This window comes from Oncorhynchus mykiss, chromosome 23, assembly GCF_013265735.2.
Source record: "Oncorhynchus mykiss isolate Arlee chromosome 23, USDA_OmykA_1.1, whole genome shotgun sequence".
In the NCBI taxonomy this organism is placed as follows: domain Eukaryota; kingdom Metazoa; phylum Chordata; class Actinopteri; order Salmoniformes; family Salmonidae; genus Oncorhynchus; species Oncorhynchus mykiss.
The window spans coordinates 5,947,275-5,963,327 of NC_048587.1; the positions used below are offsets into that span (position 1 = coordinate 5,947,275).

The 16,053-nt window shown below is 47.6% G+C and overlaps 1 protein-coding gene across 6 annotated transcripts in view; it reads right to left on the reverse strand.

Annotated features, from left to right (window-relative positions):
* The window catches only part of LOC110514830 (dedicator of cytokinesis protein 1), a 538,819-nt gene that overhangs the window by 486,947 nt on the left and 35,819 nt on the right, over window positions 1–16,053 (reverse strand). For 2 of the 6 annotated variants that reach the window (XM_036960806.1, XM_036960807.1), the window contains exons 2-7: window positions 12,901–12,984; window positions 12,304–12,344; window positions 11,871–11,932; window positions 6,791–6,896; window positions 5,825–5,973; window positions 1,908–2,043 (exon numbers count right to left, since the gene is read on the reverse strand). In XM_036960806.1, coding sequence (XP_036816701.1) covers window positions 1,908–2,043; window positions 5,825–5,973; window positions 6,791–6,896; window positions 11,871–11,932; window positions 12,304–12,344; window positions 12,901–12,984 — 578 coding nt within the window. Of the gene's footprint in view, window positions 1–1,907; window positions 2,044–5,824; window positions 5,974–6,790; window positions 6,897–11,870; window positions 11,933–12,303; window positions 12,345–12,614; window positions 12,664–12,900; window positions 12,985–16,053 lie in introns of those variants that run through there. The other 4 variants (XM_036960808.1, XM_036960809.1, XM_036960810.1 and 1 more) reach the window with 4 other exon arrangements.

Genomic DNA, 16,053 nt, shown 5'->3' on the forward strand with positions numbered 1-16,053 from the left:
CCCCATCAGTCAGACCCATCTTCATTAGACTGGACAGTGACTGGACTGTTATTCCCCATCAGTCAGACCCGTCTTCATTAGACTGGACAGTGACTGGACTGTTATTCCCCATCAGTCATTAGACTGGACTGTTATTCCCCATCAGTCAGACCCGTCTTCATTAGACTGGACAGTGACTAGACTGTTATTCCCCATCAGTCATTAGACTGGACTGTTATTCCTCATCTTCATTAGACTGGACTGTTATTCCCCATCAGTCAGACCCGTCTTCATTAGACTGGACAGTGACTGGACTGTTATTCCCCATCAGTCAGACCCATCTTCATTAGACTGGACAGTGACTAGACTGTTATTCCCCATCAGTCAGACCCGTCTTCATTAGACTGGACAGTGACTAGACTGTTATTCCCCATCAGTCAGACCCATCTTCATTAGACTGGACAGTGACTGGACTGTTATTCCCCATCAGTCATTAGACTGGACTGTTATTCCCCATCAGTCAGACCCATCAGTCATTAGACTGGACTGTTATTTCCCATCAGTCAGACCCATCTTCATGCTTTGTTGATTTCAAAAAAGCCTTCGACTCAATCTGGCATGAGGGTCTGCTGTACAAACTGATGGAAAGTGGTGTTGGGGGTAAAACATACGACATTATAAAATCCATGTACACAAACAACAAGTGTGCGGTTAAAATGGGCAAAAACAACACACATTTCTTCACACAGGGTCGTGGGGTGAGACAGGGAAGCAGCTTAAAAAATAAAGAAAATCCCTGAATGACTGGTACTGTATGTGATAATGATTTTGAGAAGAGGTGCTAGTTCTGATTAAAATTCACAAAGCCCTTAAAAAAAAACATGCCGGAGCATCTGAAAGAAGGCATTAACATTCATGGTGGTGACCTGAGACAATGTAATATCACTCCGTGTATACACAAAGGCAGAGATGGAAAGGTCTCACAAGATGACTCCTCATAGCTGAAGGGCACTTAAACAATTTAGAGTCACTTCATGTGGTACCATAATCCCTATAGGGCCCTGGTCAAAAGAAGTGCATTATATAGGGAATAGGGTGCAATTTAGGATGTAGATTCAGGGAGGGGGAGGAGAGAAAGGCAAGGGAGAGGAGGTGAGGAGAGGAATTTGGGGAAAGGAGGAGAGATGGTGGCAGGGAGAGAGAGGAGAGGTGGCGGGGAGAGAGTTGAGAGGAAAGATGGCGGGGAGAGAGAGGAGAGGTGGCGGGGAGAGAGAGGAGAGGTGGCGGGGAGAGAGGAAAGTTGGCGGGGAGAGAGAGGAGAGGTGGCGGGGAGAGAGAGGAGAGGTGGCGGGGAGAGAGGAGAGGTGGCGGGGAGAGAGAGGAGAGGTGGCGGGGAGAGAGAGGAAAGTTGGCGGGGAGAGAGAGGAAAGTTGGCGGGGAGAGAGAGGAGAGGTGGCGGGGAGAGAGAGGAGAGGTGGCGGGGAGAGGAGAGGTGGCGGGGAGAGAGAGGAGAGGTGGCGGGGAGAGAGAGGAGAGTTGGCGGGGAGAGAGAGGAGAGGTGGCAGGGAGAGAGAGGAGAGGGCAAGGAAAGAGAGGAGAGGAGGTGGCAGTTGTTCATGACGTGTCACATACAGGAGGTGAGAGGGGAAAAGGCCTGAATAGTGTTAACATGTTCTATAATAACACAGCATCTCACACAGAGAATCTCATTCCACATCGCTGCCTCTCACTGGGGAGACCATGTGGCAAAATGGGATGTTTCATTTCTTATTTTCTGTGCATATCGTTGCCGTGATCTTCTGCTTGCTCGTTGGGAGCGAGGCCAGGTTACTGTAAAATCGCTGCTGATGTAAATAGGGGTTTATAAATGAACCTGATTGATTGATTACTTGATTGATGTCTGAACATGATTGATGTCTGATGTTTACCTTCTCCTCTTGGATCCTGTCCTCGATCTGTTTGGAAGCAGCTTCATGGGCTCTGAAGAGAGAGACGGTGCTGGTAGAGTCGGGGTCCAAGATGTTGCCATCTTTATCTCTCACCACGAGGTCTAGATCCAGGTACCTGATATACAAGGAGAGGAGAGAGGCAGAGGCAGAGGCAGAGGCAGAGGCAGAGGCAGAGGCAGAGAGAGAGAGAGAGAGAGAGAGAGAGAGAGAGAGAGAGAGAGAGAGAGAGAGAGAGAGAGAGAGAGAGAGAGAGAGAGAGAGAGAGAGAGAGAGGAGAGGAGAGAGGAGATGAGAGGCAGAGAGAGAGGAGAGGAGAGGCAGAGAGAGAGGAGAGGAGAGGCAGAGAGAGAGGAGAGGAGAGAGAGAGGAGAGGAGAGAGCAGAGAGAGAGGAGAGGAGAGAGCAGAGAGAGAGGAGGAGAGAGCAGAGAGATACATATTTCCCTCAGATTACACAGACCTACAAAGCATTTGAAAACAAACCACATTTTGCAAAACTCCCATATCTACTGGGTGAAATTCCACAGTGTGCCATCACAGCAGCAAGATGTGTGACCTGTTGCCACAAGAAAAGGGAAACCAGTGAAGAACAAACACCATTGTAAATACAACCCATATTTATGCTTATTTATTTTCTCTTTTGTACTAACCATTTGTACATCGTTACAACACTGTGTGTGTATATATATATATATATATATATATAATATGACATTTGTAATGTCTTTATTGTTTTGACATGTAGAGGTCTGTAATTTTTATCATAGGTACACTTCAACTGTGAGAGACGGAATCTAAAACAAAAATCCAGAAAATCACATTGTATGATTTTTAAGTAATTAATTAGCATTTTATTGCATGACATAAGTATTTGATCACCTACCAACCAGTAAGACCTCTACATGCTTTGTAAGTAGGAAAACCTGCAAAATCGTCAGTGTATCAAATACTTGTTCTCCCCACTGTAGATACTTTTGTACCTGTTTCCTCCAGCTTCTTCACAAGGTCCTTTGCTGTGTAATAACTTTTAAAAAATCATAAAATGTGATTTTCGGGATTTTTGTTTTAGATTCTGTCTCTCACAGTTGAAGTGTGAAAAAATACAGACCTCTTTTCTCATGTAAGAAAACCTGCAAAATCGAAGAAGAGAAGGAAAAAGGAGAGGCAGAGAGAGAGAGAGAGAGAGCGCATGAGGCAGAGAGAGAGAGAGAGCATGAGGCAGAGAGAGAGAACAAGAGAAGGAAAAAGGAGAGGCAGAGAGCGAGAGAGAGAGCATGAGGCAGAGAGAGAGAGAGCATGAGGCAGAGAGAGAGAACAAGAGAAGGAAAAAGGAGAGGCAGAGAGAGAGAGAGAGAGAGAGAGAGAGAGAGAGAAAAGGAGGCAGAGAGCGAGCGAGAGCAAGAGAAGGAGAGTGAGAGAAGGAGAGGCAGAGAGAGAGAGAGAGAAAGGAGAAGGAGAGCGAGAGAAGGAGAGCGAGAGAAGGAAGGAGGCAGAGAGCGAGAGAGGAGAGTTAGAGAAGGAGAAGCAGAGAGAGAGAAAGGAGAGTTAGAGAACAGACAGCTTACATCACATTGCTACTGCCTGGGCCTTCTGCCTTCTCATAACACACACTCTTCACACAGAGAGATAAGAAGGTTGGCAGAGTAGGAGGAAAGAGGGAGGGAGGGAGAGCGAGAGCGACAGAGACCGAGAATCAGAGACAGATCGAGCAGAGAGAAAAATAGACAGAGCGAGTCAGATGGAGAGAGGGAGACGGAGAGAGACGGAGAGAGAGTCAGACAGAGAGAGAGAGAGACGGAGAGAGAGAGACGGAGAGAGAGAGACGGAGAGAGAGACGGAGAGAGAGAGAGAGAAGAGGTAGTTTACACAGCAGTGAAGTGAACAGGGCTCATCTGAAGGACATATCTGACAGACTCTCCTCTCATCTGGTCACCCAGAGGAGCAGGGAGCTGAAGAGCAGGGAGGTGGAGTATATGAGCCAAACCCCCAGGCAGAGACATCGGGGGAGACTGAGGAGCAGGGAGGTGGAGTATATGAGCCAAACCCCCAGGCAGAGACAGCGGGGGAGACTGAGGAGCAGGGAGGTGGAGTATATGAGCCAAACCCCCAGGCAGAGACAGACAGAAAAATAAGAGGACCTTTCAATTTCCTAACAGTGAGTGTTAGATACTGGGCTTCCTCCTGCTCTTCTTTCTAGAGCTCTGTTTTTCAGCTCCTCCTCCATCGCTAGAGATCTGTTTTTCAGCTCCTCCTCCATCTCTAGAGATCTGTTTTTCAGCTCCTCCTCCATCTCTAGAGCTCTGTTTTTCAGCTCCTCCTCCTCTTCCATAACTAGAGCTCTGTTTTTCAGCTCCTCCTCCTCTTCCATAACTAGAGCTCTGTTTTTCAGCTCCTTCTCCTCTTCCATAACTAGAGCTCTGTTTTTCAGCTCCTTCTCCTCCTCCATCTCTAGAGCTCTGTTTTCAGCTCCATCTCTAGAGCTCTATTTTTCAGCTCCTCCTCATCCTCCTCCTCCAGAGCTCTGTTTTCAGCTCCTCCTCCTCCTCCTCTAGAGCTCTGTTTTTCAACACCTCCATCTCTAGAGCTCTGTTTTTCAGCTCCTCCATTTCTAGAGCTCTGTTTCTCAGCTCCACCTCCTCCATCTCTAGAGCTCTGTTTTTCAGCTCCTCCTCTAGAGCTCTGTTTTTCAGCTCCTCCATTTCTAGAGCTCTGTTTTTCAGTTCCTCTTCTAGAGCTCTGTTTCTCAGCTCCTCCATCTCTAGAGCTCTGTTTTTCAGCTCCTCCTCCTCTATCTCAAGAGCTCTGTTTTCAGCTACTCCTCCTCTATCTCAAGAGCTCTGTTTTCAGCTACTCCTCTATCTCAAGAGCTCTGTTTTTCAGCTCCTCCTCTAGAGCTCTGTTTTCATCTACTCCTCCTCCTCCATCTCTAGAGCTCTGTTTTTCAGCCGCCACAGAATCCCACTCAGGGATGAACGGTGCTGGAAGCTAATCTATGTGTTCCACTCTGCTCCCCTGCCAAAGACATTTCTCCACCTCGTAGTGTTGGAATTGTCATCACACCAGGGAAGCCCAGCTCACCTCTTCCATTTCCAGCTCATTGTCTGGACCACAACAGACCCCTGCAGGACTGGCAATAGGCACCATAGTGTGTGATGGACTACAGTAGTAACTAAACCCCTATGATTTAGGCTCGACTTACCTGATAAAAAAAAGCGGTTAAAGGCTCAGCGCAGTCAAAAATGTGACTTTCCTGTATTTTCTTATATATTTTCACACTATGGAGGGTTGAATAATGCTGGGAAAATTATAACTGTGCCCTTTTATTGTAAGAGCTGTTTGGATAGATCACCTGATTTGACAGCCTGTTGTGGTGGGATGGAAGTTTGGCCTGCCTGGTGACATCACTAACTAGTTAACTGACCAATAAGGAAGACTGTTCCAAACCTCTTTGCCAATAACAGCTAGTTTTCGCCTCCCCGACTCAGACCAATACCAGACAGTCCTAGTAAAATTACTGCTTGAGAAATTGCTCTTTGATAAGGTGCTTGAGAGAGAGAGAGAGAGAGAGAGAGAGAGAGAGAGAGAGAGAGAGAGAGAGAGCGCGATGGAGAGAGATACAGAAATGGAGAGAGAGAGCGAGAGAGAGATGGGGGGAGAGAGAGGGATGGGGGAGAGAGAGGGATGGGGGGAGAGAGAGGGATGGGGGGAGAGAGGGATGGGGGGAGAGAGAGGGATGGGGGGAGAGAGAGGGATGGGGGGAGAGAGAGGGATGGGGGAGTGAGAGGGATGGGGGGAGAGAGAGGGATGGGGGAGAGAGAGGGATGGGGGGAGAGAGAGGGATGGAGGGAGAGAGAGAAATGGAGAGACCGGGAGAGACAGAGACACAGCAGTTCCTTACTTGTTCCCGTAGTCGATCTTAGAGGTGACTCTCTGTTTAAGCTCAGTCAGCTCGTCTTGTGGGAGCGTCCCCGACAGGATCTGAGATCGCCACTCGATCAGGTCATAGATCATGTCCCTGACAGAGTTAAACATCTCACGCCTGTCCCCCTGCAACACCAGCACACAAACAAACAATCATACACACCTCATGAACAATCTGACCCAACACTCAATAACAGAGACGACAAGGAAGTCCCTTTTGTTTACGGTATACCATCCAACATCTGGGTGATGTGGTCGAAGGTTCATGGGAACAATGAGATTACTACAGACAAGAGAGAAACCCACACACTGCTCATGGAGACGAGAGAGAAACCCACACACTGCTCATGGAGACGAGAGAGAAACCCAGACACTGCTCATGGAGACGAGAGAAACCCACACACTGCTCATGGAGACGAGAGAAACCCAGACACTGCTCATGGAGACGAGAGAAACCCACACACTGCTCATGGAGACGAGAGAGAAACCCACACACTGCTCAAGGAGACGAGAGAAACCCACACACTGCTCAAGGAGACGAGAGAAACCCAGACACTGCTCATGAAGACGAGAGAAACCCACACACTGCTCATGGAGACGAGAGAAACCCAGGCACTGCTCATGGAGACGAGAGAAACCCAGACGAGAGAGAAACCCACACACTGCTCATGGAGACGAGAGAAACCCACACACTGCTCATGGAGACGAGAGAGAAACCCACACACTGCTCATGGAGACGAGAGAGAAACCCAGACACTGCTCATGGAGACGAGAGAGAAACCCACACACTGCTCATGGAGACGAGAGAGAAACCCACACACTGCTCATGGAGACGAGAGAGAAACCCACACACTGCTCATGGAGACAATGAGGTAACTTCAGAAGAGAGAGATTAGGTGTGTAGAATAGGCGTGTAGATATGGCGTGTAGCTACGTGACTCACTCCACTCACCACGTAGAGGTCTCTCCATATGGAAGCCCACTCCCGCAGGGTGGTGGTGACCTCCTGGACCAGAGGCAGCTCGTTGGGAATCACCGTCTCCTTGTGCCTGAAGATGCAGACAGATGGTCAGTGGGTGGATCACACGTGACGAAGGCTGTCGCCCCGAAACAAAGTTTCCTCTGACCCTCCGCTGCTTCTTAAAATACATTGCACTGCAAAGCATCATGGGATGGTTTTTAATTTGATCCAGTAGAGGCCTTCTGAACGCAGCAGAATGTGTGTTACTCTAAACTGTTGAGTCGAGCCAATTCCTCATTCTAATTGCATATGACAACAACAGTCAGGGATGGGTTACACATGATAACAGTCAGGGATGGGTTACACATGATAACAGTCAGGGATGGGTTACACATGATAACAGTCAGGGATGGGTTACACATGATAACAGTCAGGGATGGGTTACACATGACAACAACAGTCAGGGATGGGTTACACATGACAACAACAGTCAGGGATGGGTTACACATGACAACAACAGTCAGGGATGGGTTACACATGGTAACAGCCAGGGATGGGTTACACATGATAACAGTCAGGGATGGGTTACACATGATAACAGTCAGGGATGGGTTACACATGACAACAACAGTCAGGGATGGGTTACACATGACAACAACAGTCAGGGATGGGTTACACATGACAACAACAGTCAGGGATGGGTTACACATGACAACAACAGCCAGGGATGGGTTACACCTGACAACAACAGTCAGGGATGGGTTACACATGACAACAACAACCAGGGATGGGTTACACCTGACAACAACAACCAGGGATGGGTTACACATGACAACAACAGCCAGGGATAGGTTACACATGATAACAACAGCCAGGGATGGGTTACACATGATAACAACAGCCAGGGATGGGTTACACATGACAACAACAGCCAGGGATAGGTTACACATGATAACAACAGCCAGGGATGGGTTACACATGATAACAACAGCCAGGGATGGGTTACACATGATAACAGTCAGGGATGGGTTACACATGACAACAGTCAGGGATGGGTTACACATGACAACAGTCAGGGATGGGTTACACATGACAACAGTCAGGGATGGGTTACACATGACAACAGTCAGGGATGGGTTACACATGACAACAGTCAGGGATGGGTTACACATGACAACAGTCAGGGATGGGTTACACATGACAACAGTCAGGGATGGGTTACACATGACAACAGTCAGGGATGGGTTACACATGACAACAGTCAGGGATGGGTTACACATGATAACAGTCAGGGATGGGTTACACATGACAACAGTCAGGGATGGGTTACACATGACAACAGTCAGGGATGGGTTACACATGACAACAGTCAGGGATGGGTTACACATGACAACAGTCAGGGATGGGTTACACATGACAACAGTCAGGGATGGGTTACACATGACAACAGTCAGGGATGATTTACACATGACAACAGTCAGGGATGGGTTACACATGACAACAGTCAGGGATGGGTTACACATGACAACAGTCAGGGATGGGTTACACATGATAACAGTCAGTGATGGGTTACACATGGTAACAACAACCAGTGATGGGTTACACATGGTAACAACAACCAGGGATGGGTTACACATGACAACAACAGTCAGGGATGGGTTACACATGATAACAGTCAGGGATGGGTTACACATGATAACAGCCAGGGATGGGTTACACATGATAACAACCAGGGATGGATTACACATGATAACAACCAGGGATGGGTTACACATGACAACAACAGTCAGGGATGGGTTACACATGATAACAACCAGGGATGGGTTACACATGGTAACAGCCAGGGATGGGTTACACATGATAACAACCAGGGATGGGTTACACATGACAACAACAGTCAGGGACGGGTTACACATGATAACAACCAGGGATGGGTTACACATGATAACAGTCAGGGATGGGTTACACATGATAACAGTCAGGGATGGGTTACACATGATAACAGTCAGGGATGGGTTACACATGACAACAACAGTCAGGGATGGGTTACACATGACAACAACAGTCAGGGACGGGTTACACATGATAACAACCAGGGATGGGTTACACATGATAACAGCCAGGGATGGGTTACACATGATAACAACCAGGGATGGGTTACACATGGTAACAGCCAGGGATGGGTTACACATGACAACAACAGTCAGGGATGGGTTACACATGGTAACAGCCAGGGATGGGTTACACATGATAACAACCAGGGATGGGTTACACATGGTAACAGCCAGGGATGGGTTACACATGGTAACAGTCAGGGATGGGTTACACATGATAACAGTCAGGGATGGGTTACACATGACAACAACAGTCAGGGACGGGTTACACATGATAACAACCAGGGATGGGTTACACATGATAACAGCCAGGGATGGGTTACACATGATAACAACAGTCAGGGATGGGTTACACATGACAACAACAGTCAGGGATGGGTTACACATGACAACAACAGTCAGGGATGGGTTACACATGGTAACAGCCAGGGATGGGTTACACATGATAACAACCAGGGATGGGTTACACATGGTAACAGCCAGGGATGGGTTACACATGGTAACAACAGTCAGGGATGGGTTACACATGACAACAACAGTCAGGGATGGGTTACACATGATAACAACCAGGGATAGGTTACACATGGTAACAGCCAGGGATGGGTTACACACAATAACAACAACAACCAGGGAATAGGTAACCTATATGTTATACAGAGTACTCTACTGTCCCTCTAGAAGAGGTAACCTATATGTTATACAGAGTACTCTACTGTCCCTCTAGAAGAGGTAACCTATATGTTATACAGAGTACTCTACTGTCCCTCTAGAAGAGGTAACCTATATGTTATACAGAGTACTCTACTGTCCCTCTAGAAGATATATAACCATAAATTTCATACAAGGTAATCTATTTTCTGCAGACATACTGCTAAATCTTTAACGTTGTTTGTTTGAAAGCGATATGAGCCGAGTCAGAGTTCTCCCTTCGCTGTGCGAATCATTTTTATTTTTAAAATCAATATTTCACATTACAGAGAGCTCCGTCTAAAACATCCGTTGATCCTGGAGTTTACTGGCATCAAAACTGGATTCTGACTGGTTTTAATTGGAATTCTAATTAGTCTCACACTGTGTACTGACTACTACGGCCTTTTAAAACAAAATGTGTCGTTTATTTCTGTCAGAAATATCCTCGTCAAAACTACTTTTGAAACTACTTCCTTCAGTTGATTATTTCACAGCTTAAAAGGCTTTTCAAATGTTAGTTGTTCTTCTGAAAATGGAATACTAAAAATTGGGACGTGATCTGAATGCTGATTGGTGCTGTGATGCCGTCCAAGAAGCCGTGCTAACCAGTGAGGAAGGGCCACGTATCACTACGTCAGACCACAACCAAATAATCCTCAACCTAGCAGGTACTCATACTCCAGTTTACAGTATCCTGGTCTCAGATCTGATCTCACTAGCCCTGGTCCCAGATCTGATCTCACTAGCCCTGGTCCCAGATCTGATCTCACTAGCCCTGGTCCCAGATCTGATCTTACTAGCCCTGGTCCCAGATCTGATCTCACTAGCCCTGGTCCCAGACCTGATCTCACTAGCCCTGGTCCCAGACCTGATCTCACTAGCCCTGGTCCCAGATCTGATCTCACTAGCCCTGGTCCCAGATCTGATCTCACTAGCCCTGGTCCCAGATCTGATCTCACTAGCCCTGGTCCCAGATCTGATCTCACTAGCCCTGGTCCCAGATCTGATCTCACTAGCCCTGGTCCCAGATCTGATCTCACTAGCCCTGGTCCCAGATCTGATCTCACTAGCCCTGGTCCCAGATCTGATCTCACTAGCCCTGGTCCCAGATCTGATCTCACTAGCCCTGGTCCCAGATCTGATCTCACTAGCCTGGTCCCAGATCTGATCTCACTAGCCTGGTCCCACATCTGATCTCACTAGCCTGGTCCCACATCTGATCTCACTAGCCCTGGTCCCACATCTGATCTCACTAACCCTGGTCCCACATCTGATCTCACTAGCCCTGGTCCCAGATCTGATCTCACTAGCCCTGGTCCCAGATCTGATCTCACTAGCCCTGGTCCCAGATCTGATCTCACTAGCCCTGGTCCCAGATCTGATCTCACTAGCCCTGGTCCCAGATCTGATCTCACTAGCCCTGGTCCCAGATCTGATCTCACTAGCCCTGGTCCCAGATCTGATCTCACTAGCCCTGGTCCCAGATCTGATCTCACTAGCCCTGGTCCCAGATCTGATCTCACTAGCCCTGGTCCCAGATCTGATCTCACTAGCCCTGGTCCCAGATCTGATCTCACTAGCCCTGGTCCCAGATCTGATCTCACTAGCCCTGGTCCCAGATCTGATCTCACTAGCCCTGGTCCCAGATCTGATCTCACTAGCCCTGGTCCCACATCTGATCTCACTAGCCCTGGTCCCACATCTGATCTCACTAGCCTGGTCCCAGATCTGATCTCACTATCCCTGGTCCCACATCTGATCTCACTAGCCTGGTCCCAGATCTGATCTCACTAGCCTGGTCCCAGATCTGAGATCAGATCTGGGACCAGGACTAGTTTACAACAACTACATAAGTAGAAGGTGGAAACAATCATCTCAAGTTGTCCATTTGATTCATACAATAATCTCAAATTGCCCATTTGACAATCCCAAAATAATTCAGTAGAATACCATTGGAAGCAGCACTAGAGCCATGGTTGAGTGGGTAAAACTCCCAGTACAAGTTACATATATCAGTCCCCACTAGAGACCAGGGTTCAGAATCACCTTTTCTACACGAGTCTGACTGGAGACCAGGGTTCAGAACCACCTTTTCTACACGAGTCCGACTGGAGACCAGGGTTCAATCCCCAGAACCACCTTTTCCCTCTATTTCTGCCTCCAGCCAGCCTCCCCATCTGATTCCCATGTCGTCTCAATAAAGTGTCAAAAACATCCTAAAAAAAAAAAATACAAAAACGAACAGAATCAGCACTGACCCATTGCCTTCAACGGTGGCCTCCTTGAGGTGAATGTAACAGGCAGGAAAGATCCCCTGGAACAGAAGGCGGGAAAGACAGGACACACAATAAACAGATTGATACAGGACAGGCGATGTGAAGCCTGAACTGGTTTTGACTTCAGATCGGTCATTTCATGAGGTTAAATGACATCCCGAGTCCATTGCAATTGTAGAAGGGAAAGAAAAGACACACAAAACACTTGAGACAAAAAATAATATTTGATTTGTTATCGACGTTACACCATATTCACATCATAGTATATCACATTGTGACTAACAAAAGACTGAGCTCTCAACTTGTTTAGATTTTAGACGTTGGAAAGACGCTCCAACGCTCCTGAAATAGACGAAGGGAACCGCTGAGAGGAAACTAAACCGTTTGAATGTACCAAAAATATATATCAACTCACTTTCTTGGACTTCCTCCTCAGCCTGTGACCTCTGTACCAGCCTGGAGGTGAAGACAACGGGACATATTACACGGCAAAAGGAAACAACACCTAGCATTAGCATCACGCAGAACTGTCATCTCCAAAACACAACGACGGAGGGGGTCATGTCTGAAACATTCGGACAGGGAGCACAGATCAGCTACGAGTTTAATGGAGACATTTACCAAAACACCTGCGTCACTGAGAACGACAGAATCACCTGCAATTATCCTTGGTATCCTGATCGGGACTGTCGTCACTTAGTGTGCCCTTATAAACGTACAGTATACCTTCATATGTCTCTAGTATGTGGACTGTGTCATCAGTGTGTTCCTACCTTCATATGTCTCTAGTATGTGGACTGTGTCATCAGTGTGTTCCTACCTTCATATGTCTCTAGTATGTGGACTGTGTCATCAGTGTGTTCCTACCTTCATATGTCTCTAGTATGTGGACTGTGTCATCAGTGTGTTCCTACCTTCATATGTCTGTAGTATGTGGACTGTGTCATCAGTGTGTTCCTACCTTCATATGTCTCTAGTATGTGGTCTGTGTCATCAGTCAGTGTGTTCCTACCTTCATATGTCTCTAGTATGTGGACTGTGTCTCCAATCTGTAGCGACAGCTCCTCGTCTCCACGGACATCGTAATTGTAGATTGCTGAAAGGGAGAGAAGAAGAGACGAGGCTATTAAAAGGACAGGAAAAGGAAATGAGACGTGTGGCTCCAGTGTGGCAGGATGGTTGTGTGGGTGTCATACTAAAAACATAGTGGCAGCCGAGCTCACAGAACACACACACACACACACACACACACACACACACACACACACACACACACACACACACACACACACACACACACACACACACACACACACACACACACACACACACACACACACCCACACACAGACAACATATGTTCTACCCACACACAGAACACCCACACAGACTGACACATATCATATCTGCTGCAAACACAGTCATCAACAACCAAGACAACATATGTGCTACCCACCACACACACACACACCACTTGCAATAAGGTTGGGGAGGACTCTACCTCTCCTCTCCTGCTGGGGGAAGGATACCATGCAGGGCCCCCCGGTCGATGGGACTACTTTACCAAGGTGAATGACAGCATCATTAAAAGGGGCCTTGTCACCACGGGTATCCCTCCACCCCACCGGGCGGGTATGTTTAACAGAATTAACTTGTCCTCGTCCGTCTTACACACACCCCCCCCCATCTACTGGAGCTTATGCTGCACAGACACTATGAACTGAGACTCAAGCTCAGCCCAAATTGCACACTATTCCCTATGTAGTGCACTATTTCTGACCAGAGACCTATGGAGCTGGTTAAACGTAGTGCACTGGATAGGGAGAATAGGGTGCCATTTGAGACTGGATAGGGAGAATAGGGTGCCATTTTAGACTGGATAGGGAGAATAGGGTGCCATTTTAGACTGGATAGGGAGAATAGGGTGCCATTTGAGACTGGATAGGGAGAATAGGGTGCCATTTTAGACTGGATAGGGAGAATAGGGTGCCATTTGAGACAGACACTGGATAGGGAGAATAGGGTGCCATTTGAGACAGACACTGCATAGGGAGAATAGGGTGCCATTTCAGACACTGGATAGGGAGAATAGGGTGCCATTTGAGACTGGATAGGGAGAATAGGGTGCCATTTTAGACTGGATAGGGAGAATAGGGTGCCATTTGAGACAGACACTGGATAGGGAGAATAGGGTGCCATTTGGGACACTGGATAGGGAGAATAGGGTGCCATTTTAGACTGGATAGGGAGAATAGGGTGCCATTTGAGACTGGATAGGGAGAATAGGGTGCCATTTTAGACAGACACTGGATAGGGAGAATAGGGTGCCATTTGGGACACTGGATAGGGAGAATAGGGTGCCATTTGGGACACTGGATAGGGAGAATAGGGTGCCATTTGAGACAAAGGCATGAAGGGATGAATTTCATTAGGTTTTGCAATCGCAACAAATAATCTGCTCAAACGAGGATAAAAAGCCGGGCTTTAAATACAACCCTAGACGGCCTTCCAGACTCCCTCCACCTACCCAAGGACGTCAGAGTAGAAAAACCAGTTAACCACCTAACCGAGGGATCTAAATGGAAGCTTAAAACCCTCAACGTCTAAAAACAAAACAGGTAATGATCTTCCTGGCAGACAGGAAATACCCGAGCCCTGAAGCTGGCATCCAGAACACTAGAAGTCCAGGAAGTATCCTCACAGGAGAATAAAAACTATTTTTTGTGTTTTGATATGGTCACAAAGCTAACGAAGAGGATTCCCCAAGTGAGGATTGCCTTCACTTCAGCAGTGATGAATTCATGAACTTATTTGACGATAAGATCCAGTTGGGAAGCGTTTAGTCCCAGGGTCCTCAGCTTGGCGATGAGCTTTCAGGTTACTACGGTGTTAAACGCTGAGCTGTGGTCAATGAATAACATTCTCACATAGGTGTTCCTCTTGTCCAGGTGGGAAGGGGCAGTACGTGCAATAGAGACTATGTCATCTGTGGATCTGTTGGGGCGGTATGCGAATTGCACTGGGTTCAGGGTGTCTGGGCTGATGATGTGAATGTGAGCCATGACCCGCCTTTCAAAGCATTTTATGGCTACAGATTTGAGTGCCACAGAGCGACAGTCATTTAGACAGATTACCTTGGTGTTTTTAGGCACAGAGACGATTGGAGGACTACAACATGTCTTTTATATGTTTTTGTTTTAAATGTACACCTTTATGTAACTTGGCAAGTCCGTTAAGAACTAATTCTGGATTCGAACCGGGGACTGTAGTGACGCCTCTTGCACTGAGCTGCAGTGCCTTAGACCGCTGTGCCGCTCAGCAACCCTTCAAACATGTATGTATTACAGACTGAGTCAGGGAGAGTGTGACTGCGTGAGACTGCGTGTGACTGTGTGATTGTGTGACTGCGTGACTGCGTGAGCGTGTGACTGCGTGAGCGTGTGACTGCGTGAGCGTGTGACTGCGTGACTGCGTGAGCTTGTGACTGCGTGAGCGTGTGACTGCGTGAGCGTGTGACTGCGTGAGCATGATCGTGTGACTGTGTGACTGTGTGACTGTGTGACTGTGTGACTGTGTGACTGCGTGAGGGTGTGACTGTGTGACTGCGTGAGGGTGTGACTGTGTGACTGCGTATGCTGTTGTGACTGTGTATGCTGTTGTGACTGTGTATGCTGTTGTGACTGTGTATGCTGTTGTGACTGTGTATGCTGTTGTGATTGCGTATGCTGTTGTGACTGTGTATGCTGTTGTGACTGTGTATGCTGTTGTGACTGCGTATGCTGTTGTGACTGTGTGACTGTGACTGTGTATGCTGTTGTGACTGTGTGACTGTGACTGTGTATGCTGTTGTGACTGTGTATGCTGTTGTGACTGCGTATGCTGTTGTGACTGCGTATGCTGTTGTGACTGCGTATGCTGTTGTGACTGTGTGACTGTGACTGTGTATGCTGTTGTGACTGTGTATGCTGTTGTGACTGTGTATGCTGTTGTGACTGCGTATGCTGTTGTGACTGTGTATGCTGTTGTGACTGTGTATGCTGTTGTGACTGCGTATGCTGTTGTGACTGTGTGACTGTGACTGTGTATGCTGTTGTGACTGTGTATGCTGTTGTGACTGCGTATGCTGTTGTGACTGCGTATGCTGTTGTGACTGTGTGACTGTGAC